The sequence below is a fragment of the Schistocerca cancellata genome, chromosome 1 (genome assembly GCF_023864275.1).
Source record: "Schistocerca cancellata isolate TAMUIC-IGC-003103 chromosome 1, iqSchCanc2.1, whole genome shotgun sequence".
In the NCBI taxonomy this organism is placed as follows: domain Eukaryota; kingdom Metazoa; phylum Arthropoda; class Insecta; order Orthoptera; family Acrididae; genus Schistocerca; species Schistocerca cancellata.
The window spans coordinates 1161161371-1161181181 of NC_064626.1; the positions used below are offsets into that span (position 1 = coordinate 1161161371).

General features: G+C 39.6%; 1 protein-coding gene across 1 annotated transcript in view; it reads right to left on the reverse strand.

Moving 5' to 3' along the window:
- LOC126093545 (probable peroxisomal acyl-coenzyme A oxidase 1) overlaps positions 1–19811 on the reverse strand; it is a 96486-nt gene that overhangs the window by 14860 nt on the left and 61815 nt on the right. The window contains exons 9-10 of the mRNA XM_049908728.1: positions 17623–17813; positions 13371–13523 (exon numbers count right to left, since the gene is read on the reverse strand). Coding sequence (XP_049764685.1) covers positions 13371–13523; positions 17623–17813 — 344 coding nt within the window. The remainder of the gene's footprint in view (positions 1–13370; positions 13524–17622; positions 17814–19811) is intronic.

The window sequence follows — 19811 nt, forward strand, 5'->3', positions numbered from 1 at the left end:
CAACTTTTGGAAGCTCCACTATTACACCAGCCTGACCTTAATGAACCATTTTATCTTAGAACAGATCCAGTGAGTGTGGTCTTGGTGTTGTTCTATATCAAATAATCATTGAAGATGGTAAAGAACAGAACTGTACAGTTGACGTTTACAAGTCATGTTTTGACAGCATGGGAGAGAAAATATACAGTGACAGAAAGAGAAGTGCTTGCAATTATTTGGGGGCTTTGAACGATTCCACTATTTTCTTCTGGGACGGCGTACTATTGTACGGACAGATCATATGGCATTATCTCTCCTTCTGCACTGTAAATTATTTCTTAATTGTCTTGCCAGATGGGCTGTCGCTCTGCATGAATACAGTTTTGAGATTCACTACATTCCTGGTGAAACAAATGTGGTAGCTGATGCTCTGACACATCTTCCTCAAAATATGAAAAATGTTTGTACAGATACACCACATGTGAAGGACATCAAAATTAATTTCATGAAAGGATTTGAAGGAGAATCAAAAGTTTGTTCCTTTTTATGTAATATCAAAGCAGAGCAAGAGGCGGATGAGGTACTAAAAACGGTAAAGAGAATATATTCTGATGTAGCAGAAGTTAAAATTCAAAACTATTAAATAAACTTTTGGGAAACAAGGATTTTGTCAAAAATAGATGTCAGACACACACACACACACACACACACACACACGGAACTTCCACACACATGACCACAGTTTCTGGCAGCTGAAGCCACTCCACTATATGTTGAGTAGCAACTATCCTTTTCATAATATTGTTACATTCCATCCTGGATTTTCCATAGTTTGAATGTGTTATCTTGTACAGAAGAACAGGCTTGAACTCCGAAGAATGGAGGCTTTGCGTACCACAGCATATGACTGATTAATGTTCTAATTAAATACATCCACTATGGTTTTGGAAATTTTGGTCTGAAGAAATGCTTACAGCAATTTGAAAAACAAGTGACTTTCAACGACATCTCAGTGAGTTGGCAGAGTATTAAAGAATATGACTTATGTCAGTATACCAAAATATCTACAACGCAACATAAAGGACTTATGTACAACGTTTTGCCACATAAAATGGGTGAGATTATTGGGTTAAATCTTCTTTGACTTCTTCCAAAGTCTCATGGAAACTTCATACATAGTCATCATCGAATTATTTTCAAAATTTGTTCATTTCTTCCCACTAAGAAAAATTAACAGTAAGATTGTCATTAAGAAATTGAAGGAAGGTTACTTTCTGAATACCATTCGACTGTGCAGTATTTTGACAGATAACAGACTGTAATTTCATTCTAAGGTATGGAAATCATTTATTGAAGAGGAAAGAATTCGCCACATTGCTTCGTAAACATACAGACCTGCATCAAACCCAACAGACATACAATGCGCATACTTGGACGACTGTTTAGAGCATATTGCGGAAGGAAGCACATTAATTGGATCAATAAGTTGTCCGACTTTGAAGAGGTAATGAATAGCTTAATCCATGATAGTGCTGGTATTCCAGCTTGTACCGTTTTGCATGGTAAAGGACCTGACAATATCTTCAATGAATTTATTTATTTTCCATCACAAAGTGAATTGATGGCTGGGGGGCAAAAAAAAGGGGAGGGGGGGCGCAGCAGCAACAGACAGCTCTGAAGCAAATGGATGACTGTGGTGTGCGTACTGTAAGACCTTCAGTACACACACCATCAGATTATTTGACTTGTCGCTCTAACGAAGTAGGCGAGTGTGAGCAATGTGTCTTGTGGTCTTATCGTAGCGTGTTTATCTTCTGCCGTTAGGTCAGATGATAGAAATGCCAGTTGCACGCTTAGAGTAGCAGATTGACGGTGACAAACTTGGAACAGAACTTGATTGATTTTCACACACATTAATTAAAATAATAACAAGCATAAAAATTTTGTAACTTGGTTCTGGATGCTATTTACAATTGACAATCTGAAGTTCCTTTGGTATTGGTTGTTGTTGTTGTTATGGTCTTCAGTCCTGAGACTGGTTTGATGCAGCTCTCCATGCTACTCTATCCTGTGCAAGCTTCTTCATCTCCCAGTACCTACTGCAGCCTGCATCCTTCTGAATCAACTTAGTGTATTCATCTCTTGGTCTCCCTCTACAATTTTTACCCTCCACCCTGCCCTCCAGTACTAAATTGGGGAGCTTTTGATGCCTCAGAACATGTCCTACCAACCAATCCCTTTTTCTAGTCAAGTTGTGCCACAAACTTCTCTTCTCCCCACTCCTATTCAATACCTCCTAATTAGTTATATAATCTACCCATCTAATCTTCAGCATTCTTCTGTAGCACCACATTTCGAAAGCTTCTATTCTCTTCTTGTCCAAACTATTTATCGCGCATGTTTCACTAACATACATGGCTACACTCCATACAAATACTTTCAGAAACTACTTCCTGACACTTAAATCTATACTTGATGTTAACAAAGTTCTCTTCTTCAGAAATGCTTTCCTTGCCATTGCCAGTCTACATTTTATATCCTCTCTACTTCGACCATCGTCAGTTATTTTGCTCCCCAAATAGCAAAACTCCTTTACTACTTTAAGTGTCTCATTTCCAAATCTAATACCCACAGCATCACCCGACTTAATTCGACTACATTCTATTATCCTTGTTTTGCTTTTGTTGATGTTCATCTTATACCCTCCTTTCAAGGCACTGTCCATTCCGTTCAAATGCTCTTCCAAGTCCTTTGCTGTCTCTGACAGCATTACAATGTCATCGGCGAACCTCAAAGTATTTATTTCTTCTCCATGGATTTTAATACTTACTCCGAACTTTTCTTTCATTTCCTTTACTGCTTGCTTAATATACAGCTTGAATAGCATCGGGGAGAGGCTACAACCTTGTCTCACTCCCTTCCCAACCAATGCTTCCCTCTCATGTCCCTCGACTCTTACAACTGCCATCTGGTTTCTGTACAAATTGTAAATAGCCTTTCGCTCCCTGTATCTTACGCCTGCCACCTTCAGAATTTGAAAGAGAGTATTCCAGTCAACATTGTCAAAAGCCTTCTCTAAGTCGACAAATGCTAGAAACGTAGGATTGCATTTTCTTAATCTTTCTTCTAAGGTAAGTCGTAGGGTCAGTATTGCCTCACGTGTTTCAACATTTCTACGGGATCAAAACTGCTCGACCCCGAGGTTGGCTTCTACCAGTTTTTCCATTCATCTGTAAAGAATTCCTGTTAGTAATTTGCTTCTGTGACTTATTAAACTGATACTTCGGTCATTTTCACATCTGTCAACACCTGCTTTCTTTGGGATTGGAATTATTATATTCTTCTTGAAGTCTGAGGGAATTTCGCCTGTCTCATACATCTTGCTCACCAGATGGTAGAGTTTTGTCAGGACTGGATCTCCCAAGGCTGTCAGTAGTTCTAATGGAAGATTTTCTACTCCCGGGGTCTTGTTTCGACTTGGGTCTTTCAGTGCTCTGTCAAACTCTTCACGCAGTATCATATCTCCCATTTCATCTTCATCTACCTCCTCTTCCATTTCCATAATATTGTCCTCAAGAACATCACCCCTGTACAGGCCCTCTATATACTCCTTCCACCTTTCTGCTTTCCCTTCTTTGCTTAGAACTGGGTTTCCATCTGAGCTCTTGATTTTCATGCAAGTGGTTCTCTATTCTCCAAAGGTCTCTTTAATTTTCCTGTAGGCAGTATCTATCTCACCCCTCATGAGATAAGCCTCTACATCCTTACATTTGTCCTCTAGCCATCCCTGCTTAGCCATTTTGCACTTCCTGTCAATCTCATTTTTGAGATGCTTGTATTCCTTTTTGCCTGCTTCACTTGCTGCATTTTTGTATTTTCTCCTTTCATCAATTAAATTCAGTATTTCTTCTGTCACCCAAGGATTTCTACTAGCCCTCATCTTTTTACCTACTTGATCCTCTGCTGCCTTCACTACTTCATCCCTCAGAGCTACCCATTCTTCTTCTACTGTATTTCTTTCCCCCATTCCTGTCAATTGTTCCCTTATGCTCTCCCTGAAACTCTGTACAACCTCTGGTTTAGTCAGTTTATCCAGGTCCCATCTCCTTAAATTCCCACCTTTTTGCAGTTTCTTCAGTTTTAATCTACAGTTCATAACCAATAAATTGTGGTCAGAGTCCACATCTGCCCCGGGAAATGTCTTATAATTTAAATCTGGTTCCTAAATCTCTGTCTTACCATTATATAATCTGTCTGAAACCTTTTAGTATCTCCAGGATTCTTCCATGTATACAACCTTCTTTCATGTTTCTTGAACCAAGTGTTAGCGATGATTAAGTTATGCTCTGAGCAAAATTCTACCAGGCGGCTTCCTCTTTCATTTCTTAGCCCCAATCCATATTCACCTACTACGTTTCCTTCTCTTCCTTTTCCTACTACCAAATTCCAGTCACCCATGACTATTAAATTTTCATCTCCCTTCACTACCTGAAATATTTCTTTTATCTCATCATACACTTCATCAACTTCTTCATCCTCTGCAGAGCTAGTTGGCATATAAACTTGTACTACTGTGGTAGGTGTGGGCTTCATGTCTATCTTGGCCACAATAATGCATTCACTATGCTGTTTGTAGTGGCTTATCAGCACTCCTATTTTTTATTCATTATTAAACCTACTCCTGTATTACACCTATTTGATTTTGTATTTATAACCCTGTATTCACCTGACCAAAAGTCTTGTCCCTCCTGCCACCGAACTTCACTAATTCCCACTATATCTAACTTTAACCTATCCATTTCCCTTTTTAAATTTTCTAACCTATCTGCCCCCCCCCCCCCCCCCCTGCCATGAACCACGGACCTTGCCGTCAGTGGGGAGGCTTGCGTGCCTCACTGATACAGATAGCTGCACCGTAGGTACAACCACAACAGAGGGGTATCTGTTGAGATGCCAGACAAACGTGTGGTTCCTGAAGAGGGGCAGCAGCCTATTCAGTAGTTGCAGGGGCAACAGTCTGGATGATTGACTGATCTGGCCTTGTAACAATAACCAAAACGGGCTTGCTGTGCTGGTACTGCGAACGGCTGAAAGCAAGGGGAAACTACGGCCGTAATTTTTCCCGAGGGCATGCAGCTTTACTGTATGATTAAATGATGATGGCGTCCTCTTGGGTAAAATATTCCAGAGGTAAAATAGTCCCCCATTCGGATCTCCGGGCGAGGACTACTCAAGAGGACGTTGTTATCAGGAGAAAGAAAACTGGCGTTCTACAGATCGGAGCGTGGAATGTCAGATCACTTAATCGGGCAGGCAGGTTAGAAAATTTGAAAAGAAAAATGGATAGGTTAAAGTTAGATATAGTGGGAATTAGTGAAGTTCGGTGGCAGGAGGAACAAGACTTCTGGTCAGGTGACTACAGGGTTATAAACACAAAGTCAAATACGGGTAATGCAGGAGTAAGTTTAATAATGAATAGGAAAATAGGAATGCGGGTAAGCTACTACAAACATCATAGTGAACGCATTATTGTGGCCAAGATAGATACGAAGCCCACACCTACTACAGTAGTACAAGTTTATATGCCAACTAGCTCTGCAGATGACGAAGAAATTGAAGAAATGTATGATGAAATAAAAGAAATTATTCAGATAGTTAAGGGAGACGAAAATTTAATAGTCATGGGTGACTGGAATTCAAGTGTAGGAAAAGGGAGAGAAGGAAACGTAGTAGGTGAATATGGATTGGGGCTAAGAAATGAAAGAGGAAGCCGCCTGGTAGAATTTTGCACAGAGCACAACTTAATCATAGCTAACACTTGGTTTAAGAATCATGATAGAAGGTTGTATACATGGAAGAACCCTGGAGATACTAAAAGGTATCAGATAGATTATATAATGGTAAGACAGAGATTTAGGAACCAGGTTTTAAATTGTAAGACATTTCCAGGGGCAGATGTGGACTCTGACCACAATCTATTGGTTATGACATGTAGATTAAAACTGAAGAAACTGCAAAAAGGTGGGAATTTAAGGAGATGGGACCTGGATAAACTGAAAGAACCAGAGGTTGTACAGAGTTTCAGGAAGAGCATAAGGGAACAATTGACAGGAATGGGAGAAAGAAATACAGTAGAAGAAGAATGGGTAGCTTTGAGGGATGAAGTAGTGAAGGCAGCAGAGGATCAAGTAGGTAAAAAGACGAGGGCTAATAGAAATCCTTGGGTAACAGAAGAAATATTGAATTTAATTGATGAAAGGAGAAAATATAAAAATGCAGTAAATGAAGCAGGCAAAAAGGAATATAAACGTCTCAAAAATGAGATCGACAGGAAGTGCAAAATGGCTAAGCAGGGATGGTTAGAGGACAAATGTAAGGATGTAGAGGCTTATCTCAATAGGGGTAAGATAGATATTGCCTACTGGAAAATTAAAGAGACCTTGGAGATAAGAGAACCACTTGTATGAACATCAAGAGCTCAGATGGAAACCCAGTTCTAAGCAAAGAAGGGAAGGCAGAAAGGTGGAAGGAGTATATAGAGGGTCTATACAAGGGCGATGTACTTGAGGACAATATCATGGAAATGGAAGAGGATGTAGATGAAGATGAAATGGGAGATACGATACTGCGTGAAGAGTTTGACAGAGCACTGAAAGACCTGAGTCGAAACAAGGCCCCCAGAGTAGACAACATTCCATTGGAACTACTGACGGCCTTGGGAGAGTCAGTCCTGACAAAACTCTACCATCTGGTGAGCAAGATGTATGAAACAGGCGATATACCCTCAGACTTCAAGAAGAATATAATAATTCCAATCCCAAAGAAAGCAGGTGTTGACAGATGTGAAAATTACCGAACAATCAGTTTAATAAACCACAGCTGCAAAATACTAACACGAATTCTTTACAGACGAATGGAAAAACTAGTAGAAGCCGACCTCGGGGAAGATCAGTTTGGATTCCGTAGAAATACTGGAACACGTGAGGCAATACTGACCTTACGACTTATCTTAGAAGAAAGATTAAGGAAAGGCAAACCTACGTTTCTAGCATTTGTAGACTTAGAGAAAGCTTTTGACAATGTTGACTGGAATATTCTCTTTCAAATTCTAAAGGTGGCAGGGGTAAAATACAGGGAGCGAATGGCTATTTACAATTTGTACAGAAACCAGATGGCAGTTATAAGAGTCGAGGGACATGAAAGGGAAGCAGTGGTTGGGAAGGGAGTAAGACAGGGTTGTAGCCTCTCCCCGATGTTATTCAATCTGTATATTGAGCAAGCAGTAAAGGAAACAAAAGAAAAATTTGGAGTAGGTATTAAAATCCATGGAGAAGAAATAACAACTTTGAGGTTCGCCGATGACATTGTAATTCTGTCAGAGACAGCAAAGGACTTGGAAGAGCAGTTGAACGGAATGGACAGTGTCTTGAAAGGAGGATATAAGACGAACATCAACAAAAGCAAAACGAGGATAATGGAATGTAGTCGAATTAAGTCGGGTGATGTTGAGGGTATTAGATTAGGAAATGAGACACTTAAAGTAGTAAAAGAGTTTTGCTATTTGGGGAGCAAAATAACTGATGATGGTCGAAGTAGAGAGGATATAAAATGTAGACTGGCAATGGCAAGGAAAGCGTTTCTGAAGAAGAGAAATTGATTAACGTCGAGTATAGATTTAAGTGTCAGGAAGTCATTTCTGAAAATATTTGTATGGAGTGTAGCCATGTATGGAAGCGAAACATGGACGGTAAATAGTTTGAACAAGAAGAGAATACCGTATTTACTCGAATCTAAGCCGCACTTTTTTTCCGGTTTTCGTAATCCAAAAAACCGCCTGCGGCTTAGAATCGAGTGCAAAGCTAGCGAAAGTTATGAAAAATGTTCGTACGTGCCGCCACAACTAAATTCTGCCAGCGAATACATGTAGCGCTACGCAAGCATACTTTGTAGGCACAAAGATAAATACTGGCGCCAAAACCTGTGCGTCAGTAAATAATTTTTTTTTTTAAAAAGTGGAAGACGAGATTTTTTTTCTCCGCCGCGAGTTTCGACCACTGCATTTTCATACATTATCCAACGAAGTAAATACAAATTCCGTATTGTTCATCTTCGAATGTAGCACAATTTCAGTGTACTACGAAAATCTGACTGGCAAGACTGTTTGGGATGTTTGTCAATATGGCCAACTCTACGTTCTGAATTTTTTCCTATCTGTGAGAAGAGATGGTTGCTAATAGGAACCTGATGAAATTTGAATCACATACAGTATTCTCTTCACCATAAGAATAATATGAATATAAACATTTTGCCATGTATTCTTTCGTGTTTGCTGCTATCTCATTTAAATCATGTCTGCCTAATAAACTACGAAACTATAGAGTGAGACAACAGCAAACGTGGAAGAATATACATATCATGTCATGTTTATATTCGTATTATTCTATGTCTAATAGTGATACAGTCAGAAATGAAGCACGGCAAGTGACTAAATTTTTAAATCTAAGATGACTGTAATTTCTGTGCAGAATTTGATGTAATAAAGAACCGGCCGCAAAGATTTTCAAACGGAGAAAAACTTTCACAAACTCTTGTTCAGAACATGTTCTATCATACGCAGTCTATTATTTGATTCTTGTTGATCATTATTAAAGAAAGCAGCAGTGTAAGTAACAACAAATAGCAGTCTCTTGCCATTGTTTCGCTAATGAGACAATTCCTCTCTCTCTCTCTCTCTCTCTCTCTCTCTCTCTCTCTCTCTCTCTCTCTCTCTCTCTCTGTTTTTTTTTTTAATTGTAAGTGGCGGTAGCGTGCACAAAAGCACTATCAGAATGCGACAAACAATGCATGACACAGTGCAGTAATGCATTTTTAGCTTAAGAGTGACGCAAACACCTATAACAAAGAAAACGGCATTTATCAGATCAAAGCAAAATAAGCAATCGATTCAAAACAGACGAAGCACGTGAAAAAGGAAGGGTATCCGTATAAATACGGACGGAGCGCCTGACGCATAGCAATGGCTACGTGGTGAAGCTTAACTGCTAAGCTTACAACTCGAACCAAACTGCTGTAGCTGTATCGTCATTCATTCGGCCAAATTGTCAATCATATTACAATGGACCAACTTTGTTTCGATTTGGAGATGCGGCCTAAAACTTTTCTCTCCCCTTGAATTTCGAGTCTCAAATTTCAGGTGCGGCTTAGATTCGGGAAATTTTTTTTTCCTTTATTTCGAGTCTCATTTTTCAGGTGCGGCTTAGATTCGAGTGCGGCTTAGATTCGAGTAAATACGGTAGAAGCTTTCGAAATGTGGTGCTACAGAAGAATGCTGAAGATTAGATGGGTAGATCATGTAACTAATGAGGAAGTATTGAATAGGATTGGGGAGAAGAGAAGTTTGTGGCACAACTTGACCAGAAGAAGGGATCGGTTGGTAGGACATGTTCTGAGGCATCCAGGGATCACCAATTTAGTATTGGAGGGCAGCGTGGAGGGTAAAAATCGTAGGGGGAGACCAAGAGATGAATACACTAAGCAGATTCAGAAGGATGTAGGTTGCAGTAGGTACTGGGAGATGAAGAAGCTTGCACAGGATAGAGTAGCATGGAGAGCTGCATCAAACCAGTCTCAGGACTGAAGACCACCACAACAACAACAACAACAACAACAACAACAACAACCACCTATCTGCCCGATTAAGGGATCGACATTCCACGCTCCGATCCGTAGAACGCCAGTTTTCTTTCTCCTGATAACGATGTCCTCTTGAGTAGTCTCTGCCCAGAGATCCGAATGGGGGACTATTTTACCTCCGGAATATTTTACCCAAGAGGACACCATCATCATTTAATCATACAGTAAAGCTGCATGCCCTTGGGAAAAATTACGGCTGTAGTTTCCCCTTGCTTTCAGCCGTTCGCAGTACCAAAACAGCAAGGCCGTTTTGGTTAGTGTTACAGGGCCAGATCAGTCAATCATCCAGACTGTTGCCCCTGCAACTACTGAAAAGGCTGCTGCCCCTCTTCAGGAACCACACATTTGTCTGGCCTCTCAACAGATACCCCTCCATTGTCGTTGCACCTACAGTACGGCTATCTGTATCGTTGAGGCACGCAAGCCTCCCCACCAACGGCAAGGTCAATGGTTCAAGGGGGGGAGGGGGTATTGGTATTGGTACGTTAATCTTATTCTCACATATAACTCTGATACTTGACAAAAGTGTCTATGCATTTATCTTCATGGCTGTGTACAGGAATATGGTAATCTTATTAGGGCAGACTGAAACTTGACTATAGACTGGTACAGACTGGTGCAGACAAATGCAGACTGACTAATCGGAGGTCTGTACACTCATTATAATACCTCGCGATTTCATGTATCACTGCTCGAGTGTGATCCGTGAGGAGAAAAGGTTCTATGTTAGCAGCAATCTCATTGGCTGAGTTATATATTAATACGCAGATCGGCGGAAGCAGAATTTGGTCCGTCTCTATGGCAGTGGCATCTCGTAGTGCGGAGACAGATGAGCGCTGTGCCTGTGCTGTTGTGCTTAGCGGGGCGCGCTCTAATGGGAAAGTTGTGTACGCGCTGACTATGCGGAACTATTTACACAACAATGGCCTGGGCAAGAAAAGAAAGACAGAACCATTTAGTGAAACCTGTTGTGTATAAGATCAGAGATTGTTTATTAATACAATACCATTTTAAATAGTCCGTAGCAAAGGAAAAATTTATGAAGTTTTTACATTACTATTTGGGACCATTTAGAATTTTGAGAATAGTACAACCCAACTCTGTTGAAATAGAAAAACTTAATGGGAAAAATATTTTGGACCTCATCTTGTTGAGAACATTAAACTGTATCACATGAGGCTGGAAGGAAATGGAGAAGAATAGTGCGATAGTGATTAAGACCCACGTCGTACCTTTTAAGACGAGAACAGACTGGTTGAGGATTTTTTTCCAGTGAGTTAGGATAAGATATTGATTGAGTTTTTTCTTTGTACTCTGTTATTAAGATGTTAATAACAGAGAATTAATGAATAGTTTCATTTTTTGCAAGTGCTGTGATGTAATATGTCTTGTGATGGTTTTCAAACTTAATTTGCTTAGGAATTATTACAATGTGAATGTACTTAAAGTTCATCTCTGTGCCATTTTTAATTGTACTGTGAGCATGTGATGATTACATTTATTTTTGTTGTGGTTAAAGTGAAGTGTTCTGCCCAGCCATGCTACATTACCACCACCGCTGTAAGCAGCGCAATCATAATTCCTCTTCCCCCACTCCACCAGAGCATCTCTGTGTGCAGTCACCCTACCCAGCAGGCCATGGACGACGGGATGTTTATCAGCAAACCAACATGATGCGGAGCAGTGACACTGGTGTGAATCCCGTGTAATGTATTTACTTTGCTGGTTAGGTACCCACTACTGTAGTGATTAAATGTGATTCCAAAGTGCAACAAAAAATATTCTTGGATATTGCAAAGATGTAAGGTATTTATGTATTCATGTATTTGTTTCATGCACTGACTGCCACTGAAATAACATTTGCCCCCCCCCCCCCCCCCTTTCAAAAAATCCATTAATTACAGATGATGGCTGTCACTTTGATTACTTATTTATCTGTGTGGGTGCTTTGTTAAGCCTGTGATTACTTGTCTTCTTGTTGTGTTATGACAATATTTCATCTTTGATTATGGTGATAACAAGATCATTAATTTTATTAATGATTATTACTGTCCGGTTTATCAGTGCTTTATTGATTGATCTACTGAAATTGATTACTTCATTGAATAATTAAAAAGTTGATTACTTCATTAGATACTTTAATGATGAAGTTTAAAGTTGATGAATTCAGTTAGGAATTAAAGACAGAAAATGTACGGGCACAAAGTGGACTGTTTTGATGATGCTAAAAATAATTTCTCTTGGTAATGTGGTGTGGTAACTCTCTTGGAATGACAATAACTTCAATATTTCTTTAATTAAGGTTATATCTTATACTCGTCTGCTCTTTACTGTTTACTGGGGCCCTTCTTACATGACCAATTTCTCACTGAAACTTTGTGTCACCATAAATTTCCAGGCAATTAATTTTTGAGATCTGAGAGCATGTGAGGGTAGTGTCTTCACATGACAAGCCCTGTAACTGGGAAACATATACTATCAAAAGGGAAGCAACCTTGTAAAAAGACACGTGTCATAGACCGGCTGTTACATAAACACTGTTCGACCTTTTACATCGACGTGACTACCACCAAGTTATCAGTTAGAATGAATGGACATAGGCAACACGCAATATCCTGTTGCAGAGCATGCTTTACAACATGGCAGTTGTGACTTTGGTGCCTGTTTCACCACACACACACCATCTGGATTCTTCCCTCAGATACCAGTTTTACAGAACTCTGCAAGTGGGAACTAACACTACAACGTGTCCTAGGTTCTCGCCACCTCTCCATTTCTCCACAGTAGCTACTCCTTTCTTCACCCCATTTTAGTTTTCTACATCTTTCATTTTCTGACTTATCTATTTTTTGTCGTCCCCTCCTACCTCTGTTACGTACAATGCGCTTGGCTTTTCACTCTTATTAACTCATGCATGATGTTTCATCATTAATCTCTGTCTTGTGTATTACCTTGTCAGCCACCTTTAAACTCTCAGGTTTTCAAATCTTGTCTGTTGCAGTACCCAAAAATCACCCTTTCTTTCCCATCCCATCTGGTAAAAATGTGTTTGGACACAGAAGATTTTTCTATTTGCTTTTTTTTGTCACATATCAGCCATAATAAAGACTACAGTTTCAAAAAAGCTATCACCTTACAAGCAAAGTGTATCCCACACTTTATGCTACAGGTCAGTGCAACAGGATGATACTAGTGGCTAGTGTGTCACTACTAGTGGCTAGTGTGTCACATGGTACACTGTGTACTCTTGCTCCACATCGTCCACCATCTGCCTTCTTATATGCACACTACTTTTGTGCTTTGTCTTTAGTGAGTTCAACAGTGATGGACTAATAAACTTACTTTCTTCTAGTCCTGGTGCAAGGTACAGAATATGTTCCTAGTGGAATCTACACATTTTTTGAAAGTTTGTAGTATTTTCTAACCACATGCAAAAAGTATTTAATGACCTATCCATGGTCCTAATCTGGTGGATGTGAGGGAAAAAAATTCCTTGAAAACCATTTTGCTTTCCCCATGATCCTGAAACGAAAGTATCTGTGCCATGTCCCATCTACAGCACTGCTCCATTACAAACAAGAAACTGCTTACAGTGAACCAAAGGACAAACACTTTTGTCGCAAACACTGGTTTGTATTTTATAGCATAACTTCCATATGCTTTGTAAAAGCTTCATTAACATTGTTTTCTGTACATACCCTGCAGCCACTTGCCAGTATGCATGGATGAGTCCCTGCATCGTTTTCTCAAAGGTTCCCTCACTGCCTCTGCCTACAGCTTGGCGTAAGTAAGCCACCGTTGGTGTCAGTGCCTGATTGCTGGCAGCAAGGCCCCATGCTTTCATCAAGAACCTGCAGAAAGTTAACAATGATTTTACAGTTGAACAACATTTAATGCAAAACAAAATAATGTATCTTCAGAAAACAAACTGCAGTGAGTAATGACAGATAAAGAGTAACTGTGTTGAGATGCAGTAACAGCCCAATAGAAACCAATAAAAAGACAGCTGACACTGAAATTTGTTCAACTAAAGCATCCATTCCATTTCACAGTGTATAGGGTTGAGAGAGTGAGTGAGTGAGTGTGTGTGTGTGTGTGTGTGTGTGTGTGTGTGTGTGTGTGTGTGTGTGTGTGTGAGAGAGAGAGAGAGAGAGAGAGAGAGTGAGAGAGCAGGTAAGGAGGAGGGGAGGAGGGGGGGGGGCAGTGAGGGTGAGAAATAGGGAGACAGAAACATTTAAGAGTGCATATATTTGTAGCCATGGATTTCTGTCTAGCAAAATGTATGGAAATTACTGAATCACTTATCAGTTAAAAAATCTACAGATATACAGCTCATTTCAGGAGGAGCATATTTTAAGAGATGGTAGTATAGACTAATTCAAGTAAAACATTCCATATCACAATGCATCCAGTTTTATTGTTAACAGAAGCACAGCTGTTAGAATGTAACTCAAACAGAATACTGACAGACGGTTTTTACGCAAATACAATTGATAAACTTCAAAGTTGATTTTAATAAATTCCACTTATGACTTAAAAGTGCTTTTGAATTCTCTCTTCTCTGTTTGCGTGGTTACCTTTTCTGTGTAGACTTCGCCTTTCAACCATCACCACAGGCAAATATCTAAAAGGGACAAGACACATGAAATTTCTGCTGATCCATCTTTCAGGGATTGTTAGGTTTATATGATGTCTCACCTAACTAATACAATGTGCAGAACAACGTACTCTCCCTTGTAGCCAAAGGAACCTCTTCCCATAATGCTAGAAGCTAGTTTCCAGTGAATTCTAAATAACTGGTCCATGCAAGACAATGTGGTAATGCAACAGGCTCAATCAGCTAATTGTCTATTATACCATACTGCACATTTACAGAGAAACATTCTTGAAAATGTGACTCCACAAAGGCATGTGAGTTGTCATTGAAGCAACAATGTGAGTTATCAGTGTTATTGGATACAGTTATGAGTTAAAGTGATATGAGTTAAAGTGGCTTCATCTGTAAACAGTATTGATGAGATTAGCTGCTGATTTGCAATTATCTGACAACGACATTCCAGTTGTCCACCTTTATATCCTCCTTGAAGGTCCCGAATCCACTGTAAATAGTAATGATACAGGCTCTGCATATACAATGTCTGCCACATTTTTGTATGTGAAACACAGAGACATGTAGCAACTCTGTGTGTGCTTGTTTACGGACTATACTCTACAAATTTAATAATGCTTTGCATGAGGTCTGCTCAAAAAATTCTGGAACATTCGTAATTTCACGGTCACTGCTGTGTTGGAGTGAAATGCAGTTGGCATCTCTGCAAACGCCAGTTTTAATGTGTCAGTGCTCGAAGTTTCATTGCTGTATGTCAGTCAGTTGTTGTTCACTGCTGTATTGAGTAGAATGTTGTGTCGCACAGTTTGTGAATTTTGAGAGGGCAGAGTTACAAGAGCAACGTGTCTGCATTGAATTTTGTGTGAAACTCAAATAAACCTTTACAGAGACACAGCAAATGATACAGGATGCCTACAGTTATGAGTGCTTAAGCTGTACTCAGTGTTATGAATGGTTTATGTGGTTTAAAAATGGCCAGACGGAAGTTAAAGACGACCCTCATTCAGGACGCCCTTCGATGTCTACTGCCGATGCTCATGTCAGGAATGTCAACAAAACTGTGCATGCCAGTCAAAGACTGACTGTCCGAGAGGCTGCAGAGGAATGTAAGATTTCAGCTGGATCATGCGTGAAATCCTGACACGGCACCTTTTAATGCATCGTGTTGCTGCCAAGTTCATCTCACGGCTCGTGAGTCAAGACCTGAAAGGCCTTCACCTTGCAATCCATGAAGAGCTTTTGGATCATGCAAATGAGAACAAGATGTTCCTTAAGAGAATTATAACGTGATGAGACTTGTGTCTACAGTTATGATGTTGAAACCAAGGTTCAGTCTTCACAATGGGTTAGAAAAGGTTCTCCAAAACCAAAACAAGCTCATCAGGTCAGGTCAAATGTCAAAGCCTTGCTGACAGTTTTCTTTGACTTTAAAGGACTAGTTCATCATGGATTCAAGCCAAAGGGAAAAACTGTTTATCAATGCTATTATTGGGACATGTTGTAATGCCTGCAGGAAAACATGAGAAGGAAATGGCCTGAAATATGGTGAGACAATTCATGGCTCCTGCATCACAATAATGCACCTGCACATTCATCCCAGCTGGTGCGTGACTATTGCACAAAAAATGAAGTCACTGTGCTGCCTCATCCTCCCTACTCTCCCTCTCCAGACCTGGCCCCTGCGGGCTTTTTTTTTATCTCCGAAGTTGAAAACGCTGTTGAAAGGATGAAGATTTGCAACGATAGATGAAATAAAAGAAAATTCACAGACAGTGCTTCGTACTATCCAGCAAGAGACATACTTCGCACTATCCAGCAAGAGACATACTTCGCACTATCCAGCAAGAGACATACTTCGCACTATCCAGCAAGAGACATACCCAGACTGCTTCCAGTAGTGGAAATGGCATTGGGAGTGGTGTAACAATTGTGAAGGAGACTATTTTTAAGGATACCATGCACAATAAGTAAAAGGTGAGCATAGAAAAAAAATTGTAGACAAAGTTCCAGAATTTTTTGAACAGACCTCATACTTCATCCACACCCTCTTCATTTGCATGTTCAGATGAACTATGACTGCCGGACACTGCACCAGCCTCTCATAGTTTAATAAAAACACAAGTAAACAATCTTGAACCTGCTGCTCTGCAGTTAGAAAATCATCTACTATATTCTCTTCAAACAGCAGCAGGATTTTCGTTTCAAAATCTGTACACAGTTACCTTATTGGCAGACTGTATTTTTAAATATGTGTGGCATGTTTAAATGATAGAGTGGAATTGGCCAGCAAATCAGTCATGGTCCAAAAATACAATTATCTACACTCAAATGCAACTTCACAATCATAACATGTAGGCTTTCATGGCCAATGTCTTCATTAGCTAAAACTTCTGAGCTGATAGGGGGGGGGGGGGGTTGGGTTGTTTGGGGGAAGAGACCAAACAGCGAGGTCATCGGTCTCATCGGATTAGGGAAGGACGGGGAAGGAAGTCGGCCGTGCCCTTTCAAAGTAACTATCCCGGCATTTGCTTGGAGGATTTAGGGAAATCACAGAAAACCTAAATTAGGATGGCCGGACGCGGGATTGAACCGTCATCCTCCTGAATGCGAGTCCAGTGTCTAACCACTGCACCACCTCACTTGGTCCGGGCTGAGAGGCTGTGGTCGATCTGTAAAAGACTCACCTCAGATGATGTTCCCCACAGTTGGCAACGAAACATCAGGAAGAAGTAGTTTTACAGATTGACCACAGCCTCTCGGCCTGGAAGTGTTAACTATTGACAATTTCACAACTTGAACTCCAAAAGAAAATGATAGTTAATGACTAAACCCATGGTAAAGTGGAGTACTAACATGTGAAATGAAATCTTATCTCTGTAACTAGCTGTATCTCTGAACCAATAAAAATTGAGCACATGTTATAAGGAATGTTTTATTTGAATTAGTGTATTAGTACAAACTAATTCAATAAATATTATTTATTTACTATTCCTCCTAAAAACAGGTATATTCACATGCAATGTGCCATGAAATGAATATTAAAAGCTGTGAAACTCTTATAATTTCCTTTGAATGAAACGTTACTGGTTTGAAACATTTGGCCTCCAATCTGCTGATTTTTTAACAGAACTTGTACTGTTCCACTCATTTATACACACCTATTCTTCATCAGTATAAATAAAAAGAGGAAAGTGTTAAAGTAAGTCAAACATTCCCATATCATAAATATAGCACTTCATTTTATACCATTCTAAATCCTATATTGCTTTACAGCTGTTTTATTCTTCTGTTTTCCCAAATATACAAAGGCACTAACTGTGGCAGTACTATAAAGTTATTACCTGGCAGTCTGCAGAAGCATAACTGTGTTCTCTCCCTCGTATGTGCAGGCAGCAGTTACAAGTCCATAGATGCAGGGAAGATTGCTGGATGTCATGTAACCGTGACCACCACACGCTAGCCGGCAAGTTTCCACTCCTGCAGCTGCATCTGCAGTTGCAACAGCTTTCAGACAACATGACATTGCATGCAGCTAAAAAGAAAAGTAACTTTAAACAACAGCTGCAGTTGTTTTATTGATTCTTTCCTTTTTCCTGATATTACACATGTTTGAAACAATAAAACACATGTTCTCTTCAGAAAGAAGAAGAAGAAGAAGAAGAAGAAAGGATACTGTAGAGAATTGGCTTAGCCACAGACTAGGAGACTGTTTCTGGAATGAATTTCTCACTCTGCAGCTGAGTCTGTGCTGTGTTGAAACTTCCTGGCAGATTAAAACTAATTGTACACCTGGACTTGAACCTAAGCTTGTCTTTGAGTGTGGATCATGAATAGTGCCTGGCTGTCTCAGAGCAAGAGCACTCCACATGAAAGGCAGAATTCTGGTTTTGAGTCCTGGTCCAACCTAAAGTTTTAATCTTCCCAGAAGTTTCAAAACAATGCACACTGCCTTGCAGAGTGAAAAATTGATTTAAGAGTGAAACCAGTAGTTGGCCTGTTTTGACTTCACATAGGCGGTTTCTGTTCTTTGTTTATGGTGAAATTATACCACAATTTGATGTGTCACTTGTACCTGAATCAAATGATTTAGATTACGTATGTTACAAAACAAATAAATCACAATTCACACTTCTGGTACAGTTGAGTTTGATATGTAGATTGGGATGCTTGTGTCATCAGAAAACACTGTAGTCGAACAACCCCTGTCACTTTTTAATCATGTGCCAGTTAATTACAAAGAAATTATGGTGGACAATGAATAGCAGAGGAGAACAGTTGCTAATATGTTATTACCTACAGGTGTTAAATTTTTGGTTACAGCTGAAAATGGATGGGGGTTTGATCCATTCAAGCTTGCTTGACGTATGATGAGGCAAAACTCACATAATCTAAAAGACTATGCCTTAACAGGACTGTAACATCAAAGTAATTTTCCACATTAATGAATGGTGTACATTACATATGTACTTAATAAATTATCATTCTGTGGATAAAATAGAGTTAAGAACACTTATGTAAAAGAAAATAATTATTTTTCTCAATTTCAGTCCATAACTGGTGCTGGAGACATCAGATATACTAGTATAACCATGCTGTGAACTCATCATCAGAGAAAGTTAACTAGATGCAAATAAATAAGCTTACAAAACTGTAAATGTATTGTAGGGAAGAAAGTAAGTTAAACAATTCTGGATCAGTGGTTCTTGGATAATGAAAGCAACCAGAGGTTCACCAGTCTGTTTAACTTACAATTTTCTTTGTTGATAACCCAAATAAGTGTTTCAGTGTTAGTTTTTATCTAATTTCATTTTATATTTATTTCATTTACCTTTCAAAACTTGCCCAAGTAGCTATGATTGTGAGAGAAGCAGTGGTCAAAGTCATATGCTATGTCATTGTAACTGTCAGTTTGTTCACAATTTCAAAAAATGCAACACACTCTGTCTAACAAACCTCAATGTAAATAGCCTGTGTTTTTTAATCTGATCTGCTCTTCTTTCCCATGGAATTTGCACTCCTCTCATCCCCACGGGCCTTTGATCCTTTTTGTGCAGATTTTTTTTTACAGATTTCAGTATGCAGGCTTAAATTAATTAATTTTTATAAATACATTGGAAACCCCAGATTGGAATCTCAACAATGTAGGAAAAGAGAGATTGCTACTTAGCAAAAGATGACTTGTTAAGTTGCAGACAGGCACAATTAAAACACTCTTACACATTAGCTTTTGGCCACAGTATTTTTCAGAAAAAAAGAGGAGAAACACATGCACAGTCATTCACACAAACAAGCACACCTCACACACACATATCCATCATCTCCAGCAGCTCAGACCAGAATTGCTGCTTGTGTTCTACATTACACTTGCATTCCGATCCAAGATGTTGGAGGTGACCGTTATGTGTATGTGAGGTGTGCTTGCTTGTGTGAATGAATGTGTATGTCCTTCTCTTCTTTTTCCTGATGAAGACAGCGAATGAAAGCTAATGTGTAAAGTCTCTTAATTGTGCCTCTGCTACTTAATGATCTT